General features: G+C 40.6%; 2 protein-coding genes across 4 annotated transcripts in view; both read left to right on the top strand.

Annotated features, from left to right (window-relative positions):
- The window catches only part of ppp2r3a (protein phosphatase 2, regulatory subunit B'', alpha), a 65,906-nt gene extending 48,632 nt beyond the window's left edge, over positions 1-17,274 (top strand). Inside the window, exons 1-12 of one of the 2 annotated variants that reach the window (XM_008399220.3) lie at positions 6,087-6,746; positions 8,116-8,400; positions 9,158-9,261; positions 9,386-9,488; positions 9,597-9,671; positions 11,296-11,539; positions 11,636-11,684; positions 11,771-11,860; positions 11,969-12,144; positions 12,233-12,351; positions 12,676-12,782; positions 14,268-17,274. In XM_008399220.3, the coding sequence (XP_008397442.1) occupies positions 6,606-6,746; positions 8,116-8,400; positions 9,158-9,261; positions 9,386-9,488; positions 9,597-9,671; positions 11,296-11,539; positions 11,636-11,684; positions 11,771-11,860; positions 11,969-12,144; positions 12,233-12,351; positions 12,676-12,782; positions 14,268-14,364 (1,590 nt within the window). In that variant the 5' untranslated portion in view covers positions 6,087-6,605 and the 3' untranslated portion in view covers positions 14,365-17,274. Of the gene's footprint in view, positions 1-6,086; positions 6,747-8,115; positions 8,401-9,157; positions 9,262-9,385; positions 9,489-9,596; positions 9,672-11,295; positions 11,540-11,635; positions 11,685-11,770; positions 11,861-11,968; positions 12,145-12,232; positions 12,352-12,675; positions 12,783-14,267 lie in introns of those variants that run through there. The other variant, XM_008399219.3, reaches the window with a different exon arrangement.
- A 9,310-nt stretch (positions 17,275-26,584) lies between these two features.
- Positions 26,585-26,713, top strand: part of fndc3ba (fibronectin type III domain containing 3Ba) — a 104,029-nt gene continuing 103,900 nt past the window's right edge. For both annotated transcript variants that reach the window (XM_008399218.2, XM_008399215.2), the window contains exon 1: positions 26,585-26,713. The gene's annotated coding sequence lies outside the window, so the exon portion shown is untranslated.

The following is a 26,713-nucleotide window of genomic DNA, read 5'->3' as shown; positions in this document are numbered from 1 at the left end:
ATCTATTTTTGATGTTGATTCAGAAAAATGTTGCAGTCCAGTTTTGACATAATTTTGAACTAAAACCAGGCCTTTTAGCCAAGTTTGTGCTCAAGTGCCAACTCTTGAGTTCAACTTAAATTCATATTTTGTACATGACGCTGTCGGCCCTGTGTCCAATAACTAATGTGTGTGTGAGTAAACTCTGCCTGGTGCCTGAAGCAGAAATAAATATGAAATCAGTCGCTAACCTCACCCAGATAAATATACACTCAGTGGACGGCCAGTTTCATAGAGTGAGTGAGTGTGTGTGCATGTGCGTGGGTGTGTGTGTGGGTTTTGGGGGGTGTGTGTTAAGGAAGCTGTCATGTTCACACTATTTAGCTGCTCTTAAAGACAGAAATAAACAGTTCCAGTTAAGTGAATCCATCAAGACATACATGGATGCTCACACAGACCCACGCAGAACAATTTGTGTGGACTAATTAAGTCCTGGAGGACGACATGTGTGCATCTCAAGTGTGTACTCCACAGTTAGGTGACAGTTGTTGCTGGACAGCTGACCCCTCAACACTTCCGGTTCTGTACTTATACGATCAATGCCTTGAAGGCTCGTGACTCGTTTATTTCTGTTGCAGTGGGACTGGATTGGGTTCGAGTGGTGAGCACAGGACAGGATTGGGAAATTTAGCACTCGGCACCAAAACGCACATTGCTTTCCGTCTTTCTTCCAGTAATCTTCCATTATTTTTTCAGTTATCTTTTCCTCTCCTCATATCCCCGTCCTCAGGTTTGCACAGGGGGAAATATTTGCTTTAGTACCTCAGTATCAGCAAAGTACAATAAAAAAAATAAATCACAATTAATCCTTTAACAACGTTTTTACCAGCGTTGCACTAAAAAGTAGTTTGTATAACGAGCTCACCTGATGTGAAGATCCACCAGGTGTTTGCTAATTGACCCAGGCTAGTCTGAAGGAGCTGAATAGGAGTGTTACAGGGGAAGGGTGCTTTGTGAGGCAGAAATTCGTAAGCCACGAAACTCCTTGAAGATGCCGTTTGGTACCCCTAGGCGTTTTGCACAACTGAATGGTTGCCCCGGCAGATTTCTCAAACATGCATGAAAGAATCAAAGCAACACTCAAGATATGTTTTCAATGAGGGAACAACATTATAACGTGATATAAAGCTAAAAAAAAGTTGACCTTACATAGTACTGCCATTTAAATAGCTGCTTATTGTGTCATAAGTTCTGCAGGAGCCAGCTAATGAACCTTTAATTTCATCCAGCAAATAGTTGAAAATCTAAAACATGAACTGAAGACTTTAATAAACACGTTTAACTTCAATCATGTTTCTATTTGCAGCATTTGGCCAAAGGGCTCAAACTGGGATTTTACTCTCTGTTTTGATATGACTTGTTGATAACTCAGCTGGCAGCATATTTCAACCCAGTTCCACTTAGTCGAGACAAAATCTATTTACAAGCTTGTCCTATTTCATAAACTAAGCTCTTATGAACATGTTTATAATTATCTGTTCAATTCAAAGTTGCAAAAGAAGGAGGAGATTAAATGAAAACAACAATTAGGAAGCCGCAGCAGCTGACTCACTCTCTCTTTCTTTGTGAACGACACCACAAATACTGAAAATCATTAGCTAAATACTTTAGCTAAAAAGGTACATTAGCTAAAAAGAAAAAATAATACTTCCTATGATGTAATTTTGCATGAAAAAGGCAGTGTGTGTGTTTTTATTTTTATTAAAACACAGCTACACAAAAATTCAATGTTACAGCTTGGGACGCATCTTACATTACTACATGACTGGATTGAAATAAGTGTAATACTTGACGTCATTGCGTTAACATTTGTTGAAAATCAGTTTTAAATTGGCACTATATAAATTAATTGAATAGAACAGAACCACTGAGCTGTGTCCCACTGCAGCTTTTCTTTAATTGGACTTTGTGACAGTTTTAGCTGGAGCTTAAAAACCTCTAGAGCCAAAAATAACCCAAACACAAGTTGATTTCTTCAGTGAACAACAAAAAAGGCAATGGCTAACGTAAAACACATCAGAATTTTCCGTGTCTTTTTCCTCTTCAGTCATTCCTCAGAGTGCCGTCGACTCACCGGCTCTCTGCATCCTTCTCAAAGGGAACAGTTTGTGCCAGAGTTTGTTTTCATGTCACCTGAGCGCAGCGCAGCACTAAATCCTGGATGTTTGAAGGATCGGACTCACTCCCCACACCAATCTCACTGTCTTCACCGCTAAACTGGTCCCAGGCCCAGGCAGAGCGGGGCCCGGGGAGGCTGGGTTACACCATCTGTCAGTCAGACAGGAAAAGAGCACACAGCTGCTTGGCGGCATCTGTTGGGGCTCACAGTTAAATACACACACATATCACTTTATACAGAGATAAACGAGTTCATAGATGCATTGCTGCAATTGATAAGGTTGAGATCAAGAAGCGCTAGAGGTATAGTTTAATGATACAACGAGGATCAGGGGAATACTGGAACATATTGGCAGCTTATTACGAGTTGCGGACTGTTTCCCACTGCAGCATAAGAATCAGAAGAGGGTAGGAAAAGAAGATACGTTTCTGAGTGTGTGTGTGTGTGTGTGTGTGTGTGTGCGTGTGTGTGTGTGTGTGGGATCGGTATGCGACCTTGGCTTCGGCATGGCGTCCAGTTGTTCCGAAGAATTCAGGACGGCGTACAGGGAGTTACCCAAAACATAAGGTGACTCACTTATTTTTCTGGGTTTATTTCCATAGATGAGCACGCTCTCACAACTCCTCCATTGGTCTTGTGAGAATCCAAACCCTCACCTTCAGTTGCAAAACGATGCTTTAAAAAAACATAATACCATAAAACTCTGGAAAGTGAGTTAGGATTAAATATGAAATTTATTTTTCAAAATAAAAAAAAAACATTTGTTTTTACTGTCCAAAATATACATAAGCCTCTGTATCGCTAGAGGGGGCCAGATTTCCAGCTTGTGTTGCACTGAAAGAGATCCACACAACAATCTGTACTTGGCCTTAATTTCTCTGCTATCACATTCAGTTGCTGTCCATGTGTTTGAATTAGGTTTGCTGCAAGAACTTATTGAAAAAGTCCAGAAGAATCTCCTCTCATTAAGGCTTCAGATTGGTGTTGCTTTAAATGACTTCCCAGCTTTACTTAACCCTTTCATGCATAGCTGTCACTACAGTGGACAGCTATTTAAAAGCCATTTTCTTGTGCTTCTTGTGGATTTTTATGTTATAAGTGCACACAGACCACTGAAGTGGACACTAATGCATCATAAAATACACCAACAAACTGCTGGCTATCGGCTGTAAATGCAAGAAATTATTTTTGTTAAATCCAATATGGCCGACAGACAGAAAAAGCATGCCAACCGACCCGGTCCCTCCTTCTGCTGTAGACGACTCTTGCAGGTAAAAAAAAAAAAAATGTGACATCAAATAACCCAAAAGAACAATACTACTGATGGATTTTTCAAATAACAACTTTGTATTTGGAAAAAAAATTGCAATTGATCACCTAAAAAAGAATTTTTTTTTTTTTCCCCCCTACCTTTTTTTATGCCTTAAGAAAATAAAAATAAAAAATGGGGGGGGGAAACTTGACACAAATGATCATAATTCAAGCATGAAAGGGTTAAGCTATAGGGAAAATACATTTTTTCCACCTTGTTACTGTACTGGCAACTAACAGACAGTTTTTGCTGTCTGTCATTTTATGAAAACATTAAATCGAATTGATCACAGGCAAAATAGCAAGTATTGCTTTTTACTGTTACCTCGGATAACAGTAAAAAGCTCCAATCCGTCATTCAGTCAGGAAATGAAATGCATTTTTACCAAAATCACTGGCGATACAGAAATCGTTCCCCCCCAACAATCATAAATTTAACTGACACAGACGAACTAACACCACTAGGCTGGAGGAGACACCATGTTTATCTAGCCACCACATGAATATAAGGGAGGAGGAAAACCTTTTATTAAATGCCCTGTAAAAGAAGAGCAGAAACGAGTGGCTTCTTTTTGGTCATCAAGCATCTAAAACCACCCTTAGGTTGATGAAGTGTTGCAAGAAAAAAAACAAAAAACTTTTTCTGTCCTGCTATTACAAACAAACATGTTGGATTTTCAGAGACTTCATCTGGACTGCAGGCGGGGTTAGCCATCCCATCATGTAATGTGGGGGACTTGTGATGCTGTGGGTCTGTTGCTTCTGTTGTTCCAGTTTCCTGGGAACCTGAATGGACGTCGTTGTCAGAACGTGTACCATGTTGAACGCTGAATTACACCGAGATTCAAATTAAGTCCAGTCAGCAGCTGATACGCCTCGTCACAGTTTTCTGTCTAGAATCTTTAAGTAGCTTTTCTGTTTTTATGGCATTATTTTTTTTATAATCTCACTGATAGTTGAAAATACATAACTTTCACTCATGATCTGAGTAACAACTTCCACACTGAAGAGTGAAGAGTGGTGTCGTTAGTAGCTGTGCTTACATTGACTATGTAAGTACGCAAATTGGAATTACGAAAAAAATCAGGTTTTTCAATAAAAAGTTACTGAGCTTGGATGAGGTGATTTTTCAGCTGCATTGAAATCAATGTATTTTTGCCAAACTGCATTTTAAAACACTCTCTGCATCACATGAGTCACATGATCAATAACCGAATGTTACTGCTGACAGAAAATATGAAAAGGAGGACAAGAGTGATGGGAGGATGAGGGCGAGGCATGTTTTGTTAATGACTTATTGCGGGAACAAACTTATTCATGTGTGATTTTGATTGTTTCCCATTTAACAGAAATACTGCAGTTGCAGAATTGTGGGGGGGTGGGGAGGGAGTTTCACGACATTAGCAGAATATCGAGTAAGCTTTGCGCACATTTGAAATGGAAACGCAGCTTTTGTTTGGTCGTTTGTCAAACATTCCTCTTGCCTAGTTCCCATTCACTGTTGGGATAGGCTCCAGTATCAACACTATCCTAAGCAGGGTTAAGTTGTGTGATGGTCTGGCATGTTTGTTTTAGACACCCCTTTCTTCTCCCCCCCTTTCCTGCATCCCTGCACCTCTAAAGCCAGGTCCCACCATTGAACATCCCTCATTAACGCACCATTCAAAGACCTCTGTAGAGTTGAGGTTTTAGACCGCAGCCCTTCCTGTGAACATGTCACTCTCTAGATCAGAGCTCCAGCAATAGCTTTTCCCCACCTTCACTCTCGCAGCATTTTGTTGCAGGAGCAAAGCTTTAAGGACCCAGGAACAGATCGATCTTACTGATCAGCTTTTTTTTTGTTGCCAAGCTTCGGTCACAGGACTTTAAATCTCAACTCTCCGTCACCAAAACGGGTTTTGGGAGAGAACACCAGGCAGTACAGCAATGTGGTCTGAGGCCACGTTTCCTACCTGCTTTCACAGGCCTTCTTGTGATCCCGAATAAAGAAACTCAGCACTTTTTCCAACATGACACGTCACTTGATGGCAACAAAAGAGGAGACTAAACACACATTAGGCTTAATTTGCCAATTACTTTAGCTAGATGTGTGAGAGTATGCATGAGTGATTGCAGATGTATTTGTAGTAGGCTAAAGGATGCATGTAGTAAAACGGAATGCTAATGTGGACCGTTCAGTTTGCCTGACGGAGAATAATTATTTACCGTTTAAGTGACAAACTGAGAGCAGGTTTTGGTGTTCAAAAGGTTCAGGTAAATAACTAAAGGCCCTCTCTAACTTCTCCCTGTGAGGAATAAACTTTTTCTCAACAGCTGCTTCTCCCGCTGATTCATCACTTCATCTCCAATTACGTCTATGAAAACATTTCGGCTTGCTTGTCCCGCAGTTTAAAGAGAAGCTTCCTGTCTGCTGTAGAATTATTTCAATCACTTTGAGTTGTAACTTCCTACCGGCTAACTTTAGGCCCGAGCAGGAACTGAGGAGGACCCAGTTCCTGCAAAACATAACTCACTGATATACAACATGTTTGCAGCCCCCTGACCCACCCACCCACCCACAGCCCCAACGCTCAGGACAGATAGTTCGGTGCGTGCGTGTGTGTGTGCACGCGCGTGTGTGTATCGCCAGACCCTGACATGGCTCATGTTTCTCACCGCAGCTTGTCAGAGCCCAGCTTGGAGCAGCAGGCACCAGTCAGGCTACATCTAATGCACACATCCAAAGCTGACATGGGGACAGCTGACAGGTTTCCACCCAGGACAGAAGCTGCGTTTTGGGGTTGCATCTGGAGATAAAGGAGCGTGCTACCATGTTGCTTCGAACCTTTTTGTGGTCCGGTACCCCTGAGGAACGCCTCCTTACTCAGATTCATTAATGGAATACCGCTCTACAGAACGCAGCTTTTAAACTTTGTCTTGGTCAAAGGGAGCCCATAGGACATAGCTTTTTTTGAAGTGTAAGTAGTTGCCAAAGGAGATATTGACGGATTTGCGTGGCTGTTTTGACTCCTGAGTAAGCTCTTCCATTACAGTTACAGTTACAGGAAGTAGTTTAATTTCTGGGCGAGCCGCTCCGTCTGTAGCCACATCAGCTTGGCCGTATCTCGTAGAGGAGTAGCGAGCGTCGGCCTCCACCATGATGATCAAGGAGGACAAAGAGGCCTCGCTACGGCGGGACCCTGACCTGAGGGGGGAGCTGGCTTTTCTGGCCAGGGGGTGTGACTTTGTCCTGCCCTCACGGTTCAAAAAAAGGCTCAAGTCTTTCCAGCAGCAACAGGTCAGTCGGTTCAGCAGTCGGCATGAACACTGCGCAATTGTGCCGAGAGAATGGATGGAGTTTGGTCTGTCGTCCATTTAATCGTCTATTCGTCACGTAAAACCCAGACCCGGTGGTGCATTAAAGACACACAGATACGGTAGTCGCGTCTTGTTGCTCTTAGACACAGAGCTACATGCCATGGACGGCAAAACTATTTTGAGACAGGTATTGGTGGTGTATTTATAGCGCAGGGGGTTGCAGGAATAGAGCGATAGAATGAACACTTTGAAGGGAAGCACAGCTCCAGCTGTCCTGCTCAATACACGCGGGACGGAGGCCCAAGAGAGGACTCCACTGAGGTCTGCCTGGAGATTTCATAAGCAGCAGAGTCAGTAACTAACACTGTGAGATCTGTATCTTATCATTCCGCCCTGGTGCAACATGTTCTCTTACCACCAGTATGAGGACTGAAAGACCTAGTGTAAATTAGGTCTTTTACTCATAAATTAAATCCTACATAATGCTCTCCTAAGAACTGCTCTACTTAAGTTTGGCAGGAAAACAGAGAATAAAGTGGATTTTCTTGATTGAAACTTTTGTGAGGCAATAGGTGGCCAATAATTAGGGTGCCTGTTGTGTCGATCAGATTAGTCTATACATTTTTTTTTTTCTCTTGTTCACATTGAAATGTTCACAGATGTACACAGAAGAACAACAGAGGAATTTCAACATATTCTCTAACTTTTATGTAATGTTTATTAAACTCAAAAGTGGGGTTGCATTTATAGACTGTAAATGGTGGGAGTTCTTAGTTTATCCATTTAATAAGTCAATCAGTTGATTTAATTTCATAATTTCTTTTCAGTATTTGCCCGGCTGAGCGCCAATCTCTGGAGGACCGACTAATTTTTGACTGATTAGTGCAGGTCTGTGTTTTCACGTCGGCTCCTAAAAAAAATACCATCATTTTCTTAACAGCTGTCTGTTTTCTATTGCTTTATTGGAGTTTGAGAATTTGCAGTCAGGAAATGTCTGCCCTGCATTAGGTTGACTTCTGCAGTGTTGCACCACTTGGAACTGTTCCTGCCAACGCCACAGTGAAAATGTTTTGCAGCGACTAACCGATTGCCAAACAAGTTTGGTAGATGTTTATTATTATTGTTCACCAGGAATTTCCATGTGTGTCACAGGCCCGAGGTTGTTGTGCTTCCTTACGATCCATCGACGCTTTCGCTTCGGGAAGCTAATTCCTGCCTAAATGTGGTGTTACTTTTCAAAGACTCTAGTTTTTCCATTAAAAAAAGATCCAAAATATGAACACCACATGTGACATGCATAGAGTCCTAAGCCTTTGTCCCCATGCCTGATTTCCTCTTAATCTCCGTAGCTCCAGCCCAAACTGGAAAAGAAGCCAGGAACGCCTCCTCCAGCGCCGCCCGCAACCGCAGCTTCTCCACCCCCCACGCCACGTTCGCCAAGCCCTCCTCCAGCGCCGGTGATCGTCACTCCCCCTCCTCCTGCCGTTAACATTCCCAGGTTCTACTACCCTCGTGGGCTCCCTGCCCCGGGTCCGACTGCCAACCACGACGCAACCATTGCTGCCATAGAGACGGCCTTCGCCGAGTTCGAGGAGGAGAAGGCTGACATTTATGAGATGGGCAAGATTGCAAAGGTCAGCAAGTTATGTGCAGTTTAAGTTATGCTGCTTTATGGAAGAAAAAAGCAACTTAAAAAAAAAAAGATGCTTCATCCAGAATGATAAACTTTGTGCTATTTCCCCAAAGAAAAAAGGGAAAATATTTTTGTTTTAAGGTCAGGAGCCAATTTTGGTCATGGTTCTTCTAAATATAAATTGTCTAGAGCTGAAAAACCAAAACAACCCCTTTCAAAAACATGTCAACACATTTTTAACGGGCGTTAGAAAAAAAAAAAGAATAATTATATTTCCTTTAATTCCACTTGTCTGGAAATTGAAGAAAAAAAATAACATCACTTAGTTTATGACCTAATAAAACGGTAAACAAAATAAGTTCTAGCACGATTGTTGTAATTCTCTTATGGAAATTTTGCGAAATTGCGTAATTTCTGGGCAATAAACGGAAAATTGCTCACACTTGCCTTTTTAATTATTATTTTTAGTAAGAAGCAATTCAAAACCTAATATTATTTGCCATTCTTGGTGGCATAATGAGCCAGTGTGGAGGCTCACGTCGTGGAAACATATAAAAGACTTCCTGTTGTTTACTGCAGCCAAAGTTACCCTGAATATTCGCTGGATTAAAATGCTGTATTGCTTTCCTCCTACTTAACAATTATGCACAACCTTTACTCTACGTTATACTATTTCTATGACATTTTTTTCCTCTTTACCAACAAACGTGTTTTTCTGTTGTACAGTAGTGACTGGTTTTGTCTGTGTCTCCGTTCAGGTGTGCGGATGTCCGCTTTACTGGAAGGCAGCCTTGTTCTACGCTGCTGGTGGTGAGAGGACAGGCTTTGTGTCGGTTCACTCATTTGTTGCAACATGGAGGAAGTAAGAATGCCAGGTTTTAGTTCTTTAGTTGTTGTTTTTTTATCAGAATCCTCCACATTTCAACTCCACTCAGGTTCTGAAATCAGATCTCCTCCCAACATAACTCCTGTCTTCTCTTCTGCAGGTTGCTGCACAGTTGCCACGATGATTCATCGAGGTTTATTTATCTGCTATCTAAACCTGGGCTTACATATTTGGAACAGGAAGACTTCATTCCTCTTCTCCAAGTAGGTGCCATCTAAACTCTTGTTTGTTACACAGTCTAGTGCTGTGGTGCGTTTCTTCAAAGCATGAAACGTCTCTTCTTTCTACAACCGTTTATCCTTGGCTTATAGGACATTGTGGACACGCACCCTGGACTCACGTTTTTGAAGGATGCCCCTGAATTCCACTCGCGCTACATTACTACGGTAAATGACCAAAATGATGGAAAGACAAATTAGTTATTATTCAGATTGTGTGTTTTGGTATTTACTTTGTCAGAAAGCTATTTCGTAAAGCTTTCTGATTGTTAGACAAGTTCTCATGTCCTTCCTCCGTTTCTTCCTGTATTTCTTTTTTTTTTTGTCCATTGATAAAATATCTGCTACTTATTCATAGTGCAATTTAGCGTACTGTATTTTAAAATCAGCATTAAGGACCACAAATCCTTAAGAACTGAGTCAGGAACAGTCTGAATTATTATAGGAATAAATATGTAGCAACAATTTAAAAAGTAAAAAAGTGAATCACTTTTGTATTACTTTAAATATGATGAAGAATAGCTGTACTGTTGGTGGTTTTGCTTATAACAATTTTTTTTTCACACAAAATAAATATACTTCAGTTAATTAGGGTCGAATTTCTCACAATTTTTGAGCGCGAGGGTAAGGAGTGTCATTGTGACTAAGAGAGTACTTACAGCAATGAGCATTCTGTAAAGAATCCACTCATTTTACATCTTAAGAACACAACGAGGTTGAGACGATGACAGTTGCCGCTTATCTTTTAGTTTACGGCGTTACGATGTTGTTTCATTTTCATAAAATCCGGTTAATTGCGTTTCTAATACCAGTAAGCTTGTCCTCCGTTGCCGGCGGAGCTGTTCCTGTGAACATCTGCTGTGTAACATTAGACGGAGCGCGCGCATCAACGCTACCAGCAGCGGCTGTGACACGTGCCTCTGAAGTCGACGGGTTTTGCTACGTCGAAGCGCGGAGCCGTGCCGTGACGTCACGGAAACGATGCCGCCCGCGGTCCCATTTGCAGCCGAGACCCTCGGCCCGCCACATGTCCATTTTAAGACCATTCTAGTGCATCAGCTGATCCAGTTCTGTAGAAGACATTAGCAGCTCTGGGAGGTCGATTTACCAGGAAACGAATGCTGAGCCTCTCTTTGTTGAGCTAAGTGTGACCTGAACTCCTGGTTTGAACTGTGAGCTGATGTCCTGTCCAACTTGGAGTGGGAACCATCTTTAAAGCAATGTGATTTTTTATTTTTGCATTTATTTTCCCATTAAAGATTTATGTAGATGCTTAATTTTTTTTTTTTTTATTATTATTATTATTATTCCCATCATTTCATTGTTGAAATTAATTCCCCGGTGAAAGCAACTAACATTGTCACTTTCATATGTGTAATTTAATGGATATTTTATCTTTTTGGGGCCATTCTCTGTTTGCCTAAAAGATTCTCGTATGTCATCAGCATCGGCAACAAAAGCACCAACAATAACTGAAGATTATATATTATATCCAGCGTTATGCTTGTATAACAATTTGAACAGTTTTATGTGTGGATATTGTCTTAAGTTCAATATTCAAGTGATTCCACAGTTTGACACACAAAAAATATTTTCTAGTTGTTCTGTATTGGCATATTTTAAACATTTGCTCCTTAATCTTACACAATTTTCAAATGTTTTCCTCTAATTGTTTTTGTAAAGAATTGCAGCAGTCTGTAGTTTCGCCGTGCTGATGAACTTTAATGACTTAGATTTTACAAACGGTGTGTTGCCACTGAATTTACTCGTCTTTCCTCCCTGCCCGCCGCAGGTCATCCAGCGGATATTTTATGTGGTGAACCGCTCCTGGACGGGCCGCGTCACCATGACAGAGCTGCGCAGGAGCAACTTCCTGCAGACTCTGGCTCTCCTGGAAGAAGAGGACGACATCAACCAGATCACCGACTACTTCTCCTACGAACACTTCTACGTCATCTACTGCAAGTTCTGGGAGCTGGACACCGACCACGACCTCTACATTGACCCCAAGGACCTGTCGAGATACAATGACCACGGTAAGAACAGCTTGGAAGCTAAACACAGCGTTCTCTTATGACGCGTCCAATCCCATTTGTTCATTATCCCTCCTGTTATTCTCACCCTTCTGACAGCGTCCTCAAACAGAATCATCGACAGGTTGTTTTCCGGTGCTGTAACCCGGTGAGTGGAAACACACAGAGTGGAGCTGATTACTTCAGCGCCAACGTGGCGATCGATGCGAACGGCTCTGTCTGTTTCGTCTCCAGGGGCAACGCCGTGCAGAGAGAAGGCAGGATGAGCTACGCTGAGTTTGTCTGGTTCCTCTTATCTGAGGAAGACAAGAAAAACCCAACCAGGTATTGCGCAGCTGCTCAGATATCCGTGACTCGCCATCTGTTGTGCGAGTCCGCAGTCGCTCTCAGACATGCAAACACCGACGACCCGTCTCCCATTTGTCTCGGCAGCATAGAGTACTGGTATCGCTGCATGGATGTCGACGGCGACGGCGTTCTCTCCATGTTTGAGCTGGAATACTTTTATGAGGAGCAGTGCGAGAGGATGGAGAGGATGGGCATCGAGCCGCTGCCCTTCCAGGATTTGCTCTGCCAAATGCTTGACTTGGTCAAGCCCGAGAATCCAGGTTAAATATCGTTTAACTTTCTTCATCTGAGAGTCACACACTGATTCCGTGCTCGCATTAAACACATGAACCAATTCCTTTCCTCCAGGCAAGATAACCCTGAGCGATCTGAAGCGCTGCCGGATGGCTCACATATTCTTCGACACATTCTTCAATCTGGAGAAATACCTGGACCACGAGCAGAGAGATCCATTTGCAGTGCAAAAGGTGCCGACTTGTGTTTCTTGTGTGTAACAGGATTTCAAATAAAATCTCAGGACAGAACGTAACAATAAAAATCTGAGTTTTACTAGAGTTGATTGAAATTTTACCAACATTTTCTGACGGAAGGGTTCTCTTCTTCTATCTCTGAATAACAGGTTGCAGTAATATAACTGATAATAAATAATAAATATAAGGAAATAACTTGCAGCATCTATCAGATTAATCTATTTATTATTTACCCTGACATGACTCTTGAAAATTCCCTAGCTGTATTTATTTTGTTGCTGTAGAAAAAAAGTAAAAAATGAAAAAAAAAATGTGTTTCAGGACATTGACAGCGAAGGTCCGGAGCCATCCGACTGGGACAAATATGCTGCAGAGGAATACGAGATACTGGTAGCAGAGGAAACCGCAAACGAACAGCTCCATGAAGGGTACATGCTAACACTTGTATATAGTACCTTTGAAAATATTCGATACCCTCTAAACCACAGGTGTCAAACTCAAGGCCCGGGGGCCAAATCCGGCCCGCCGTAGCTTTTTATGTGGCCCTCTGGACTCCAAATTACATCAATGAGTCCTTCCAGTTTTTCACAAATCTGCAAAAATCACACAAAGTCAACAAATTTCCACATTTTTGCCCTGATTTTACTGCTAATTTTCTCAAAATTGGTCAAAAACATTGAATCCGTAACTGATGCAGCGAGTGATAAAGAGACACATTTAACATCATACATTAGCGTAAATACTGTAAAAAAAAAACAATTATAAATATTTCTTAATTTTCACCACAAAGTCATTTTGATTGCAAAAATAAACACTAAAATAATCACAAATCCTAGAGGAACAGCTATTTACTGATATTTTAACAGTTTTATTGGTTTTATCAATAGATTCTGGTGCAACCGGCCCTTTAAGAACATTCAGATTTTTGATTCGGCCCAAAATAAAAATGAGTTTGACACCACTGCTCTAAACCTTGTCCCATTTGGCCACATTACAACCATAAGTAAGGGGGATTTTATGTAATAGATCAACACAAAGTACGGGGAAGGAATACGATTCTTGTTTTTGTTTAAGAAACTCACAAGAAACGCAGTTTTCAGTTTGACACAAACATTTCGGGGACATGTCAAACCGGTGGAAGAAATCACCACGGTCAGAAGAGGAACCTCTCGAAGCTCATCATCTACTCTCTTTAACCTGGACGTGAAAGCGGGTTGAAGTTGATGATACGATGGAGCCAAAATAAAGGGCAATCATAGAAGAAAGGCTCTTACGGGCTACACAAGAATCAAGACTGAAGAGGAACTTGTTGCAGGGAAAAGACTCAAAACATCCAGCTACATCTACAATGTCACGTATCTGTGGCTGGATCAAAGCGTTTTCAGTGCATATGTTAGAATCAAGATCCAAACCTAATTCCAAAGAGAAGACTGGTAACACATAAACATTTCTGCTCACAGATGTTGTCCATGCCAGTCTGAGCTAGCTTTTGGGCACATTTTGCTGAAAAGAATGGGCAATAAAGTGAAGCACTGGAAGGGGGCAGCTAAGCGTGTACAGATATTTATAAAAGATTTGTGGCTGTAATCAAATTGTGTGTGTTCCGCCTCTTCACCACCCGACTTTCCTGCCAATTTACAACTCAACAAAGGCCAGCGTGGTCAAAAAAGAAAAACATAACTTTTAGATTTTGTATTCAGAGAAAAAAATATTTTTCTTCCATTTCACAATCACGATAGACTTTGTGTTGGTCAGTCAAAAAAAAAACCCATCCCAATAACATGAAAGCTTGTGGTTGTAAAAAAACCAGATATCAAAACTCTTCAAATGCATTGTTCATATGAACTACTTAAGATTGAATATTTGCAAGGATAACAGCATGATTTGCTTTTTTTTTTTCTTTTTTTCTTCAGGACATTTGATGACGACTATGAATCCGAGGAGCTTCAAGTCCCAGGAGAGATTGGGAATAAGATGGAAAAACTGGTCATATCCGACCTGTCGGCATAAATCTCTTTTCGTGGAATTGCTGGGCGTCTGCGTGAAACATAGGATCTGAATGGGGGGGAAAAAAAGGGACTTCCTGGCTCCTCTCAGGAAGGAGTTTCTGAATGCGTTTTGTGTATGTACACTTCTGTTTTACTGCGTGGCGCAACTATGCATTCGCACACACGGACAGTACAATATCTCTGCTCTCTGATCCGTTTGAGAAGACAAGACGGTGACGGCGGAGAGAAAAAGAACTGCTTGATAAGCTCGCCGGAGATTGGGAGAAAACTACTTAACTGTAAAAACAAACAAACAAAAAAACTTTTGTGAATTCTCTACTGACAATCATGCCAAAAGACAATCTGTTTTCTTTCTTTTTTTTTTTTTTTAAGTTTTTACCGTTGCTGTGCCAAAGGTAGGTCGACGCAGAGAAACTTTTAGCTGAGAGCTCTTTAAAGTTGTTAAAGCCACTGCCGCTGAGGATCAACAGCGCTCTCCTCCCTGTGACGTACGCGCAGACCCGGCCCTCAGGAACATGCTGCGTGTGCAGTTTGTCACTGCGTTTTTGGTAAAGGAAGTTGTTAACACTCGAGTCCCCTCTGGGAGAGGTCATGTAACAGTTCGGGGACTATCGCAGCACCGACTCCTCTATGTGGCCAGTATGGGCTACTGCACGGATCAGGATGACTGGGTTTTTACTTCCCGTGTTGGTGTTGGTGGTCCGGTCACCCCCCCTCACTGCCAGATCTGCTCATCCTCTCCTGGACCCTCCCCCCCCACCTCTCCGTTTGAGGTCCCAGACTATAACGTTTCAATCCCTGCATTTCAGATGACATTGAGGAAAGACGCACGTGAAAGGAAGCGCTCTACCAGTCGTGTCAAACTCTCTGGTAGGGTTGTCCAAACATTTCCACGTGTCACCTCTGTGACGATGCAAACAGTATATTTTATTTTAGGATACGTGTGTCCCTCCTGCTGGTCTCCTTCAGCATTTTTTTTCTTTATTTTTACACTTTTATATCTCTAATATGCTAGATCTAACAACTAATGTCTCCTGTCCCCATGCACAGGCACAGCCCAGTGTTATTAGTTATTAAAATAGGTCAAAGGGTATAAAAAAGGATTTTATTTATTTTATTTTTTTTGCAATTTCATCCACCATGTTGAACGGCTGTCTGTTAAGCATCTTTTGTCCAGATGTTGTAAGTTTCCATTCACATGTGCGGTGAATAGTGACTAAACTTTATGATTTCCATATTTGTTGTTAGACAAAAACACTTTGCAGTTAAAAATTATGAAGTTATTTCATGCTGAACATGCTGCTCTTTTGTTAACATTTTAGCCTACACCATGTTGTTGGTGGCTTTTACCCTATTGAACATAACGTACACAATGTACCATAGCTTTTCTGACATCTTGTCTCAATAACTCAAATCACACAGGTTGAGGAAAGATTCCTGATAGTGTTCTTGTTTTTTTAATTAGATCTTTTTTAAAGTGACAGTTAAAAATTTTGAAGTGAGGTTCTATAAAGTTTATCTAGAGTCAAAGTCAGTAAATAACTCCCCCAATTTAATGAAAATCCAGATTAATTGAAACTGGAGGTGGAAGTTAGCAACTAGGACCAAATTTAAAATGAAAAAAAAAAAAGGTAAGTGTTAAAAACTAATTAGTTTTCATTCTCTGTTTTCTTCTTGAAACTGTCGTCCTGTTTGCATTGGATTGTTTTGTTTTTTTTACAGACCAATCAGTGAAATTTTACCTAAAAGACATCGAGGTTGGAGGCAGTGCGTCACAATTGATCTTCCTGAATGAAACTACAGAACTGACCACAATAGTCTGCTTTGGTCTCAGCCCCTCTTGGACTAGCTGTTCGCTTTGCCCTCCAGGACCAACCAATCTGGATTGAAACTAAACAACAATGACAACAACTCCTTAATTTTTTTTTTTAAATATCCATTTAAATGATGTTATTTACTTAACGCTGCACTCACGGGGACAAGTGCCTGTGTCTTACCCGAGCTAGCGCCATGTGAAGGCTTACAAATCACAGACGGACAAGTGTGTTTTAGGAGCGCTTGTTTGGTGTTGCCATTGAGGTTGTGCTGAATAGCTTTGCATTGCACAGGTTTTGATTATTATAAGTTTTTTAAATCAGCAGTAGATCTGGTCTCGTCTCAGATTCACTGCTACGTACCTCCTCTTGTACACAGCTTGCATTCAAAGGGATTAAAAGCTGCAAAGATTTACGGCGTCTCCCTGAAACTCTCCAATTCTGCTTTATACCGATTGTAAATCTATCTTCTGTATTAAACTGTACTTTAACAACTATTATAATATAAGCCATTAAGCCATTCGAGCTGTGATAAGCCTGATTATTTTATGACGCGTCATGATTTGTATTGTTGTGCCACTGTGTGGCTTGGGCTGGGGGGTAAATTATGGTAGATGTGTGTTTGTTCGCTTTTTAGATTTGTGGAGTTTTATCGCTAGTATTAGATGAAATCCTCCTTTTTCTCCATTCTGACAATCACACAAACAGAAACCTTTAAACTTTCTCTCTCTCACTCACACACACACTCATGCACACTCATACACACTCACTCTCTGTATGTGAAAAGAAGTGGGTTGTTAACATTTCTGTTCTATGCAATGTGTCCCGGTGCTCAAATGCGACGCGTCACAAAACAAGAGAAGCCATGCAGGACTTTAGCGTTACATCTCTGTAAGGAGAGAGGCAGGAAGGACTTTTATTGTGACATTCTTCCTCGTGTGTAGAGAAAACGGGAGGATGTTCATCGTTGCATATTGTGTTGGCATGCTTTTTTGTTCTTTCCTGCTTTCTTACTTGCTGACTTTCTTTCCCTTTTCTTATGCTGCCTTTATCTGACGTTTATGGTTAGGACATTTTCAATAAAGCTGCTTCATTAATCCTTCTTGTACTTGTGTATTTTCTCCACACACATCCACACAAAAGGTCTTGTGCATTTAGAAAGACATAAAAGTTACAAATGGGGTGAATACACAGACCAGTGGAAGATGTCTGACAGCACACAAAAAAACAAGCTCAAAAAACAACATATCATGCCCTGACCTAAAGAAGAACCTGATGACAAACAAAGTCACAAACACAAGCCTAGAAATTATTACAAAGCCACTTCTAAACCTTTGGGTCTTTAGCCAAGCACACAGACACCCATTATCCACAAATTATGATTGAAAACATGGAAAATGGGTTAAAGTTCCCAAGAGTTCTACTAAAGACAATTGAGAAACATCTAAAGCAGCTGTAAACCTCACTTGCATAGTGGTCGCAGTTGACATGACTTTTTTAAGCAATTGACCAATCACAGTCACAGTTTGTCCCGAAGTACACGCCCCTTTATCTGGAGGAACTCAACCTCAGTCAACATTGCTGGGGTTCATCATCGCTACGGTCCTGCCGCCATAGAGATTTCAAGAAAAGTAGAAGAAAATCCTGGTCAGACGATGTCAGTGGGGAACAATCCCAACAGCTGTGTAGAGGGCAGAATACAATTTAGTTAGTTTTGTTGAAAATGGAGAATAATGCCTCTAATAAGGCTTATCACTCAGAGTGACTGTAAGCAGGATTATCTTCTGAGGCCTTATTGTTCTGAAAGCAACAATTGTTCCAAGAATGCTGTAATAGCTGGCACGCCGCCACGCTGCGATTTGCACATGAGCAATCTGCCTCCCATTTGAAGGTCAGAGTTGACTGCTCATTGTTTCAAAAAAATGGCACTCATGATTGTTTTTCACAAATGTCAGGGGGCGAAACAATTAACCAACCAGATCCGTGTACCACCTCCTGGAGTCACAGACATTCCACGGACATGATCGCTGGCACCCACACAGCGACGTGATAAAGTGATGTCACCCCACTCTGGTGTCATACGTGGAAGGTAATCTGTAAGAAATAACACATGACAATGTTGGCAGAGAGAAAACGAGCACAGATAGAGGCAGAACACCAAACTTTACATGAGCCATTTGGGAAATGGACGAGAAAAGAGGGCAGGGAAAATGCAATCAATTTATCAAATCAAGAAAAGAAGAAGGGGGAGAGAAGGATGTACTTGGCCAGCTTAGGGTTCCCAAGAAAGCAGAGCGATGACCTTTATTTGCGCATACCGGCGATACAAGAAACATGAGGTTTGGATTCAGCTGTCTGGAAAAGTTCTGGAAAGAGCAGCAACTGGAAATGATTCAACAAAAAGTGACTCAGTCGCAGAGAGTTTTGGATTCCAATAATCGTCCCTGATGAACGCCAGACTCGGAGTGGTTCGATGAAAAGGATATCAAAGGAGTTGGTACCCCTAAAGACACTGGGCCTTCCTCCCTTGGTGGATCACCAAATACATTTTGAAGAAACAATCATGTCTTCTGCAGCCACGTTTTTAACTTTCAGGAAACTGTGATGTGAAACATCCCGTGTTCCTCGAAAGGTGTGTGAATACAAACGTCCCACAACCACGTGGCCATGCGTCCACCGTTTGGCATCAAAGAGAGTACAAGAGAGCTTTTATTTCTTGCTTCTTGGATGAACATTCCTCCAAGAAGCAAAACTGCAGCTTTTCAGACCTGTTTCATGAAGTGTTATGAAACCTGTTAAACATGCAGAACTCTCCAAGATGGACAAAAAAAAAGAGTCTTGAATCCGATAGGTTTATTTTGATTTTTCACAATAGTTGTTAGGTGAATGTAGAAACGGCGCCACCTTTTGGCTGCAGATGACAAGCCTCGGAGTCACAATACAGAGGTAGCTTGCTCTCGAAGTCAGAACGAAAGCCGCTTTTATGTTCGCCTAGTAATGCCTTTGTTTGCTAGTTAAAATGTGCAGGGTTGGGATTTATCACAGTTTATTTTCTAAATTGCAAAATACTTCCATTTTGAGACGGCTTCTGGAAACCGCTCTGCTTTCTGTTTGCAAACAGAACAAGTGCTTCATTTTTATGGTAAAATATGTGACCCGAGGACTAAAGGCTAAGACGTATACCGTGCAGACATAGGTGACATGTTTGATGACCTGCTCACCTGCACTGGAGTACTTAAAAAAAAAAAAAAACTAACAAAAGCAGAGTCAAGAGTGTTTGGAATGGCAGACTGAGGTTGAAAAGGAGACAGAGAGAGAAAGAGGGAGAAGAAAGGCAAGTCTGCTCTTGTTGGTGCGAGTGAAGATTTCCATTAACTCTTTTGTACCCGTGATGCAGTGAATTCCACCACTGCATGTATGGGAGGAAGTAGCTTGCACACACACACACACGCATACACACACGCTCCTCCACATCTCTATCTATCTGTCTGCTTGGGCCTCCAAACATTTATGCTACATGCACGCTTAGACATAACAGATGCAGATAAATTCATAAATAAACACACACGTGTAAGATGTTAAAGTTGAGCAAGACATAATTAACATTTGGAAAACCGCACTGTGGCAATGGCAGCATTTCCCTGCTCTCCCTTTTTTTTCTGCTTTCTGTCTGCTTTGGAAACATACAGTGCATATATCATCATATGGCTGGAGACATACCGCCTACTTCAAAGACCTTTGGCGAGCTGAGAGTGCATGATTATAGAGAAAGCAAGGTTTAAAGAGTCTCCGAAAAGGAGGGGGGGGGGTAAAAAAAAATCATTCGGAGCAGAGATGAAGAGAAAGAAAGAGAGAGTAAGGAAGCAGCTGGGATGGTGGTAGACATCTGGGAGTCGTGGAGGTCTGGCCCTCGTATATAAGGGGGAAATGACTCCACGACTGGTCCAAGATCCGCTGCTTTCAATCTTCCCTCTTTGGCCGTCCTCAACTAATGCGCCTGCCCTTCTGCAAAGGTGTCTCCCAAGGTCGCTCGCCGCATTAGTGCAAACTGAAAGACTGTACGCTTAATTTGGCCCACTGACCAACACTGTTTCCATTGTGCAAAAATCCTGGCAACATGTTGTCGATATTGTGTTACAGTCCATGTTGCACAATTCACTTTTCTCTTGTAAAAAGCTTTTCTCCAAACTTATCTGTTTTTCTTCAGTCATGTCTTCCCTTTTGTGCTGTTATGCAGATGGTGAGAATGCTTAGAAATATATAAATGAGATATTCCTGACGGGTCTCGAGATGCTGGAGTATATTTGAAAGAAAACTGAGCAAAAGATTCACACCTCTTGTAACATGGAAGATTTAAAGGGAAGACAAATGGAGCCAGGCAGAGGGATGACTTGGGAGGAAACCTGGTAGAGGCTGCAAAAACCTGAACACTACCCTAGCCCTAACCCCAGGTACCAAAACATATCGGTGTTGTAAAATGGCCTAATCAAAGTCTAGGCTTTAGTCAGAGTCAAGATTTGTAGTGAGACTTGAAAATGTATGTTCAAAGAAGCTCTCTGCCCAATATGGCTGAAATTTTAGTCACTACCTCTGCATGTATAACAAGATGCATAAAGACTTGCAGCCATGATTGCAGAGCTCATTGACTCGGGGGACGTTGAACACAAATGCATGCTAGACTTTGCAAAACAGTTCAAGAGCTCATATTTTCCTGGCTAAGATTTCCAAGATCATTGCCAGAAACAATCTACCCAACTCTCCAATGCAACATCACAATGCAACATGACTGCCTTGTTTTGTCGTGTTGGAATTTCAGGCTGGAGCAAGACAACCTTCCTAGTGTCGGGCCAGGGGGTATTCCAGCTTGGAAACTCCAACTTTTGAGCTCAAATGGAATGCACCATTATCCCATCAGTTATATGACACAGAACAGGATCGTGAATAAGCTCGGGGTGACATCATTCCCAGATCATAAGTCCTGGTTCTGAGGTTGTTGAGACACAGCACAAACACTGCTGGTATGCGTAGATTAGCCATGAATGTTATGAAAAAGCGGTGGTGATTCTCGTAGAAATAACACCCTTAGTAAGTCTCGCTTCACCAAGTACAATAAAAGTCTCACAAATCACTAATTGTTTTTTTCTTCTTTCTTTTGTGAAATAATCCAGTTCAAATTTGAACAGTACCACGTTTTAGATGTTGAGGTGAAGATCATCAGCAATTCCAGCTCTCTCAAATTACTCCAAAATAGCTCTGTTGAGTGTTTTCAGTCAGAGGGTTCTTCCTGACTGTTGTAATACTGACCGCTACAGGACATCCTCCCTACATGCTCATCATCTACAGCAACTTTTTGAGGTAAACTTGCACTATATAATTATATTGTGTAATCCCTTTAGAATTTTAAAGAAAAAAAAGGTATTTTGTAATGGAAATGAATCAATTGTATCATTATGTCATCTTTCATTCTTTAAGGTGTTTGTAACAGAAGGCATTTCAGTTCTTCTTTGACGCAACGAGATAAACAGTAGTAAAAGTGTTTTGGGAAACCTGAACAGAAAATTGTATTTAAGTGCCTGTGGCATCCCCATGACGGAGTGGCACCCTGGGCAGTGAGACGTATCTGATGGCAATGCTGAGAAGGCCTAGACTTTTCGCTGAAAGCAGATACTTATCGCTATAGCAATGGCGTTTTCCACATTAAGACAAAGCTAAAGAACTAACAGCACCATCAGAAGCACGAGCAGCCTGAGTGAAAAGCATTAACATCTCAGGAGTTTCTGTCCTTCAGATGACCTCGCAACATATGTCAAAATCAAAATATATAACCATTGCTGCCGTCTTAAACAGTGTCAAAAGACTGAGGTCTATGAGCAGCAAGCAGATGTGGGTGAGTCTGGTCTTACCTGTCCACAGGGGAAGGCGTTTTCCCCCGAACATCATGGTTCGTCTGGCAGGACCTTTCATGCAGGCTCTTCTGTTTGCTGTAACACAGAACTCATGTTTGGCAGGAGGTAGAGCAACAGCAATGAGCGAACAAGAAAATCAAAGCATGACTAAGAGTCAGCTGAGGAAATCACCTACAAATACAAGCACTTTTATTTTTGCGTTGAGTATAACGCTCCAGTTTAGTAGCTGCAAGAAAGTCTGAGAGTTTGAAAGTTTGAAACAAGGACACAAGCAACGATTCCATATCTATTGTGTCTTGTAAAAATTTGCATTTCCCTTGAAACTTTTTCACATTTGATCACCAACTTTTATGTGATAGGCCAAAATAAAGTGTGATTTTGAAATATAGGGCAATTCCTGTTATACTGAGAACTTCTATAAACGTGATCGACTCTTGTCACAATTTCCTAATAGTCTCTACTTTGACTGGGCTGTTTTAACACATGTGAACCACTCCCTTGTAGCGCTGGCTGCATCCCTGGGTCTGTCCTGCCGGAAGGTGAAACTCGATCCCAATCTCAGGTGTTGCATTATCTGAAAAGGCTTATTCTTTAATTTAGATGAAAAACTCTGACCGGCATTCCTGTCACTGCTGAAGAAGAAGAGCATCTGCACAGCATGATGCCCCCACCACTATGTTTCACCATAGCTTTTGGATGAAAAGCAAACTTTACACCTCATTTAATTAAAAGTTAACATTTTTTAATTAAACTGGACTTATAGTGCAATTTTTCTCACCACTCTTTAGGTTTTTGTTGAACAGTTGGATTTATACTGGAATAAAACCACATGGATCGATTCTTTTTACTAGTCAGGTGACTGCTGAAGGGAGCTGGCTGGATTTTATTTAGAGGTGAAGTAGAGTAAAAAGAGGAAGACTAAATAATCAGAACAAACTTTCCAGATTTTTATTTCTGAAATTCTTAATTAATCTTCCACTTTAGCCAAATAAACATTCGTTAATTTTGGAGGTTTAAAATCTCGAACAAAATATATTAAGTTTTGTCTTTGTCACATAAAAATAGAAAGTTATACTGCTACAAATAGGCTTGCAGCAGTCATTTATACAGGACGTCTTGTAAATATATTTGCATATTTATACATTGTATACATTACAATTTATATCATAAAATTGATGCACCATGTACGACACTTTAAACAGCATTAGCAAGAAGTCCATTAAATAAATAACTGTAACAAGATTCTGCCGAAACCTCCATAACTGTCTGTAAAAGCCTGTCTAATGGTTTATAAAAAAAACTACAATATTTAGGAACAGACGCAGAAAATAGAGAACTGTGAATTTTTTTGTTGGTTAGATAACAATAAAGCTGTAATTTGTTTCATAATTCAACAAAAAAACACTTTGTGTTACTGCTGCAGTGTTGCATCGCTGCAGGCAGAGGGCTCCACTTTCAGTGTTTGTGCACATGTAGAAAGTTGTTTCTGTACAAGACGAGCAGGACGTTTTTTTTTATAGTTTTTTGCCTGCCTCCATATTAGCTCTTTCTTGTTGTTGAGTACATTTTAATGAATTAAACCGAATCCAGTTAGTATCCCCACCAGCAAAGAGCCTCAGTAACTGATTTAGGATTACAGTATTGGCAGTTTTCTTAGTGCAGTTGCAGGAATGTGTGAGTGTTTTTGTATGTCTGCCAGCACAGAAATCTAGAACTCCAGGGCAATGAGTGTATTTGGCTGAGTCTGCTCGCTTAAAAATACAGCAAGGATTACCGCAGGAGACAAGTATGTATGAACTGGCAAAATGATTTGAATAGTTTTTGCACTTGTTCTTCTTGAAGGTGCTTGTGGTTCTGTAAAATCTATTCAATCTAGTTGTGAAAAATGGAGTTGTGGAAGAAAACATAAAGAAGAAGTTTTTGTCTAATTCACTCAGGGATTGTTAGTGTTCATTTGAATTTAATTTAAGAGCTTTACATTGAACATTATCGGACTTGCTTTTTTTTTGTGGCCCAATAAGTGTAAAAAGGAATGGATGAATGGGGAGATAAATGGACTGACTGGTGGATGGATGAACTCTCACTGGCCCTGATTTCCAAATGAGGAAAAGTATAATAATCACAATCAGCCTTGTTGTTGCATTTTTAAAAAAATAAAATCCTCTTCATATACTTTGGTATTAACATACTACCCTAATCTTCATACATATTGTACTTCATACATACTGTAATGTTTCGAAAAGCCATTAACTGGTCCGCTTCTTACATCACTAAAACATTATTTCTATAGACGGATGGATTGAATTATTGTTTTCTTTTGTTGCGTCTTTCTTAAAAAAAGATGCTTTTATTCAGTTATTTTTTTAAAAATGTATAAGAAAAATAAAAATGTTCCTGTAATTGACAATCTAATTGCTCTTAATCTACATGTCTGTATTACACAATATGTGTTTTTAGTAATGAAGTGTGCAACAATTACTTTAGGCATTGAAATATTCAGATAATCGCTTTTACATAGAACAAATCACTTACCGTATTTTCCGCACTATAAGGCGCACCTAAAAACCTTCAATTTCCTCAAAAGCCAACAGTGCGCCTTATAATCCGGTGCGCCTTATATATGGACCAATATTGAGCCACAACAGGTCTAGCAACTATGCAGCCGCCAACTTTATTTTCCCCCGTAGAAGAAGAAGTGGGTGCATGCTGGGATAGTTGTCAGAACGCTGGTTTGTTAATAAAGTTTGATAATACATTTAAAGCCAGGGGGTGAGGGGCGGGGGGAGAGAGACAGAGACTGCAGCGGCAACATGTCGGTTGGTCTTTGTTACCCAGAAAGCAGTTGGGCTCAATATGGCAACACCAACACCATGAGTGAAACAATGACTGGGGCAGCCTACTATATAAAATACTCGGGGACCACTTCTTTACAAATGTGGATGTGTAATAATTGAGTACGGAACAAATCGGCAACCCAAACCTTATAATGCGGTGCACCTTATATATTAAAAAAGTTTTAAAATAGGCCATTCATTGAAGGTGCGCCTTATAGTGTGGAAAATATGGTAGTTGGTCAGGATTGCATTCCTGTAAATAACTGCATATGGTAGGTAATTTTTCCAGGATATGCTAATTTAGAAATTATGTTTATGCTTATTTTGCTACGTTTAAAAGAACAGTTTCTTGTGTCTTAGAGGTGTTATCTCAGAGGTTTTAATGACTTCACACAACTAAAATCTGCAATGCTACGACATGTGAATAATGTTTATATAAAAGGAAAACAAAACAAGGCAACAACTTGTATCTCCTATAACTTATTTTATGTATTGTAGATGTACTGTGCAATGGGAAATGTCCTCATCCTGCCACAGGGTGACCATGTTGAGAGAAGTTTGACATGGGTCAGAGCAGACCAGTCACTGCTGCTGGACATGGTATAAAGACAGCAGGCATGTTGACATGGGAGGTAAACTGGAGTGATGGGATGTTGGCCTTGGTCTTGTTTGCAGAAAAGTTCACCCACCTGTTGACGTGACTGTTTAGCACCGATTTCTTAATATGGGGCATAACTTATGGGTAAGAAACAGGAATGTGGTCATACGTGGTTCAGAAATGTCCTGATGTATAAAAAATGAACTTAGCAGGTATAAAACATTTTCTTCAATAAAGTTTTCTTTGTCATTGTTCTGATGTAATATTCTAATCTTAAATGTCATGTTTTCATTAGATATAAGTGGAAAATCTCCATAATTAACATTAGAAAAGGCTTAAACACATCAGCCTTTGTGTAATAAATCTGTACAGAATTTCACCAAGTGAATTGAGTTACTAAAGTTTTCCAATTTTATTCTAATTTATTGAAAAGGACTGTCTGTGTCTGTTGCTAATCTCCCCTCCAATATGTTTTTTTTTTTTTTTTCTGTCGTGAAACTTTTCTGGCTTTAATAAATCTGCAAAACACTTCAACAAATTAAAGTACATCAGTTTCATATGGAAGCCATTCCTGCAACTCCGATGAAAAAAACAAACTTGTATCTAAGATATGATCTCATTATAATGATAAACTATCTTCTGATTGTGATTTGGCTATTATTGTGACTTAGCTATCACATAAAAATGACACATAAAAATGACATCATTACAAAATAGCTAAATTAGTTTTTCCAATAACTTTTATCTGGGGTATGAGCTACTAAATTTCCTTTTTTAAAAAATACTTAACTAACTTATTTAATTTCCTATATACTGTAAGGATGACATAATGTAATTTTTCTCACGGTCATTCTCATTAAATTATCTTACTTAACGTCTTAATGTCTGTGAAGGACTTTTTTTGTTGTTTTGGTCCGATTTATCTTTCTGAATGCGCCGCCTGTATTACGGTAAAAAGAGAGAGAGAGAGAGAGAGAGAGAGAGAGAGAGAGAGAGAGAGAGAGAGAGAGAGAGAGAGAGAGAGAGAGGAAAAAAAGTAGGCGGGCTTTAAAAAAAAAATCCATGTGCGTCGCTTTTGATTGACATGGCGGAGTCTCCCAGTACGACTTGCGCCGAGCCAGCAGACAGGCAGGACCCGACCCTGGGAATAAAAAAACGCGCAGCCCCGTCTGTTTGAAGATTCTTTTATTACCGCGAG

The sequence above is a fragment of the Poecilia reticulata genome, chromosome 22 (assembly GCF_904066995.2).
Source record: "Poecilia reticulata chromosome 22, P_reticulata-male-v2, whole genome shotgun sequence".
In the NCBI taxonomy this organism is placed as follows: Eukaryota; Metazoa; Chordata; class Actinopteri; order Cyprinodontiformes; family Poeciliidae; genus Poecilia; species Poecilia reticulata.
The sequence above is the reverse complement of the archived record's forward strand: the minus strand, read 5'-3'. Positions and strand labels throughout refer to the sequence as shown.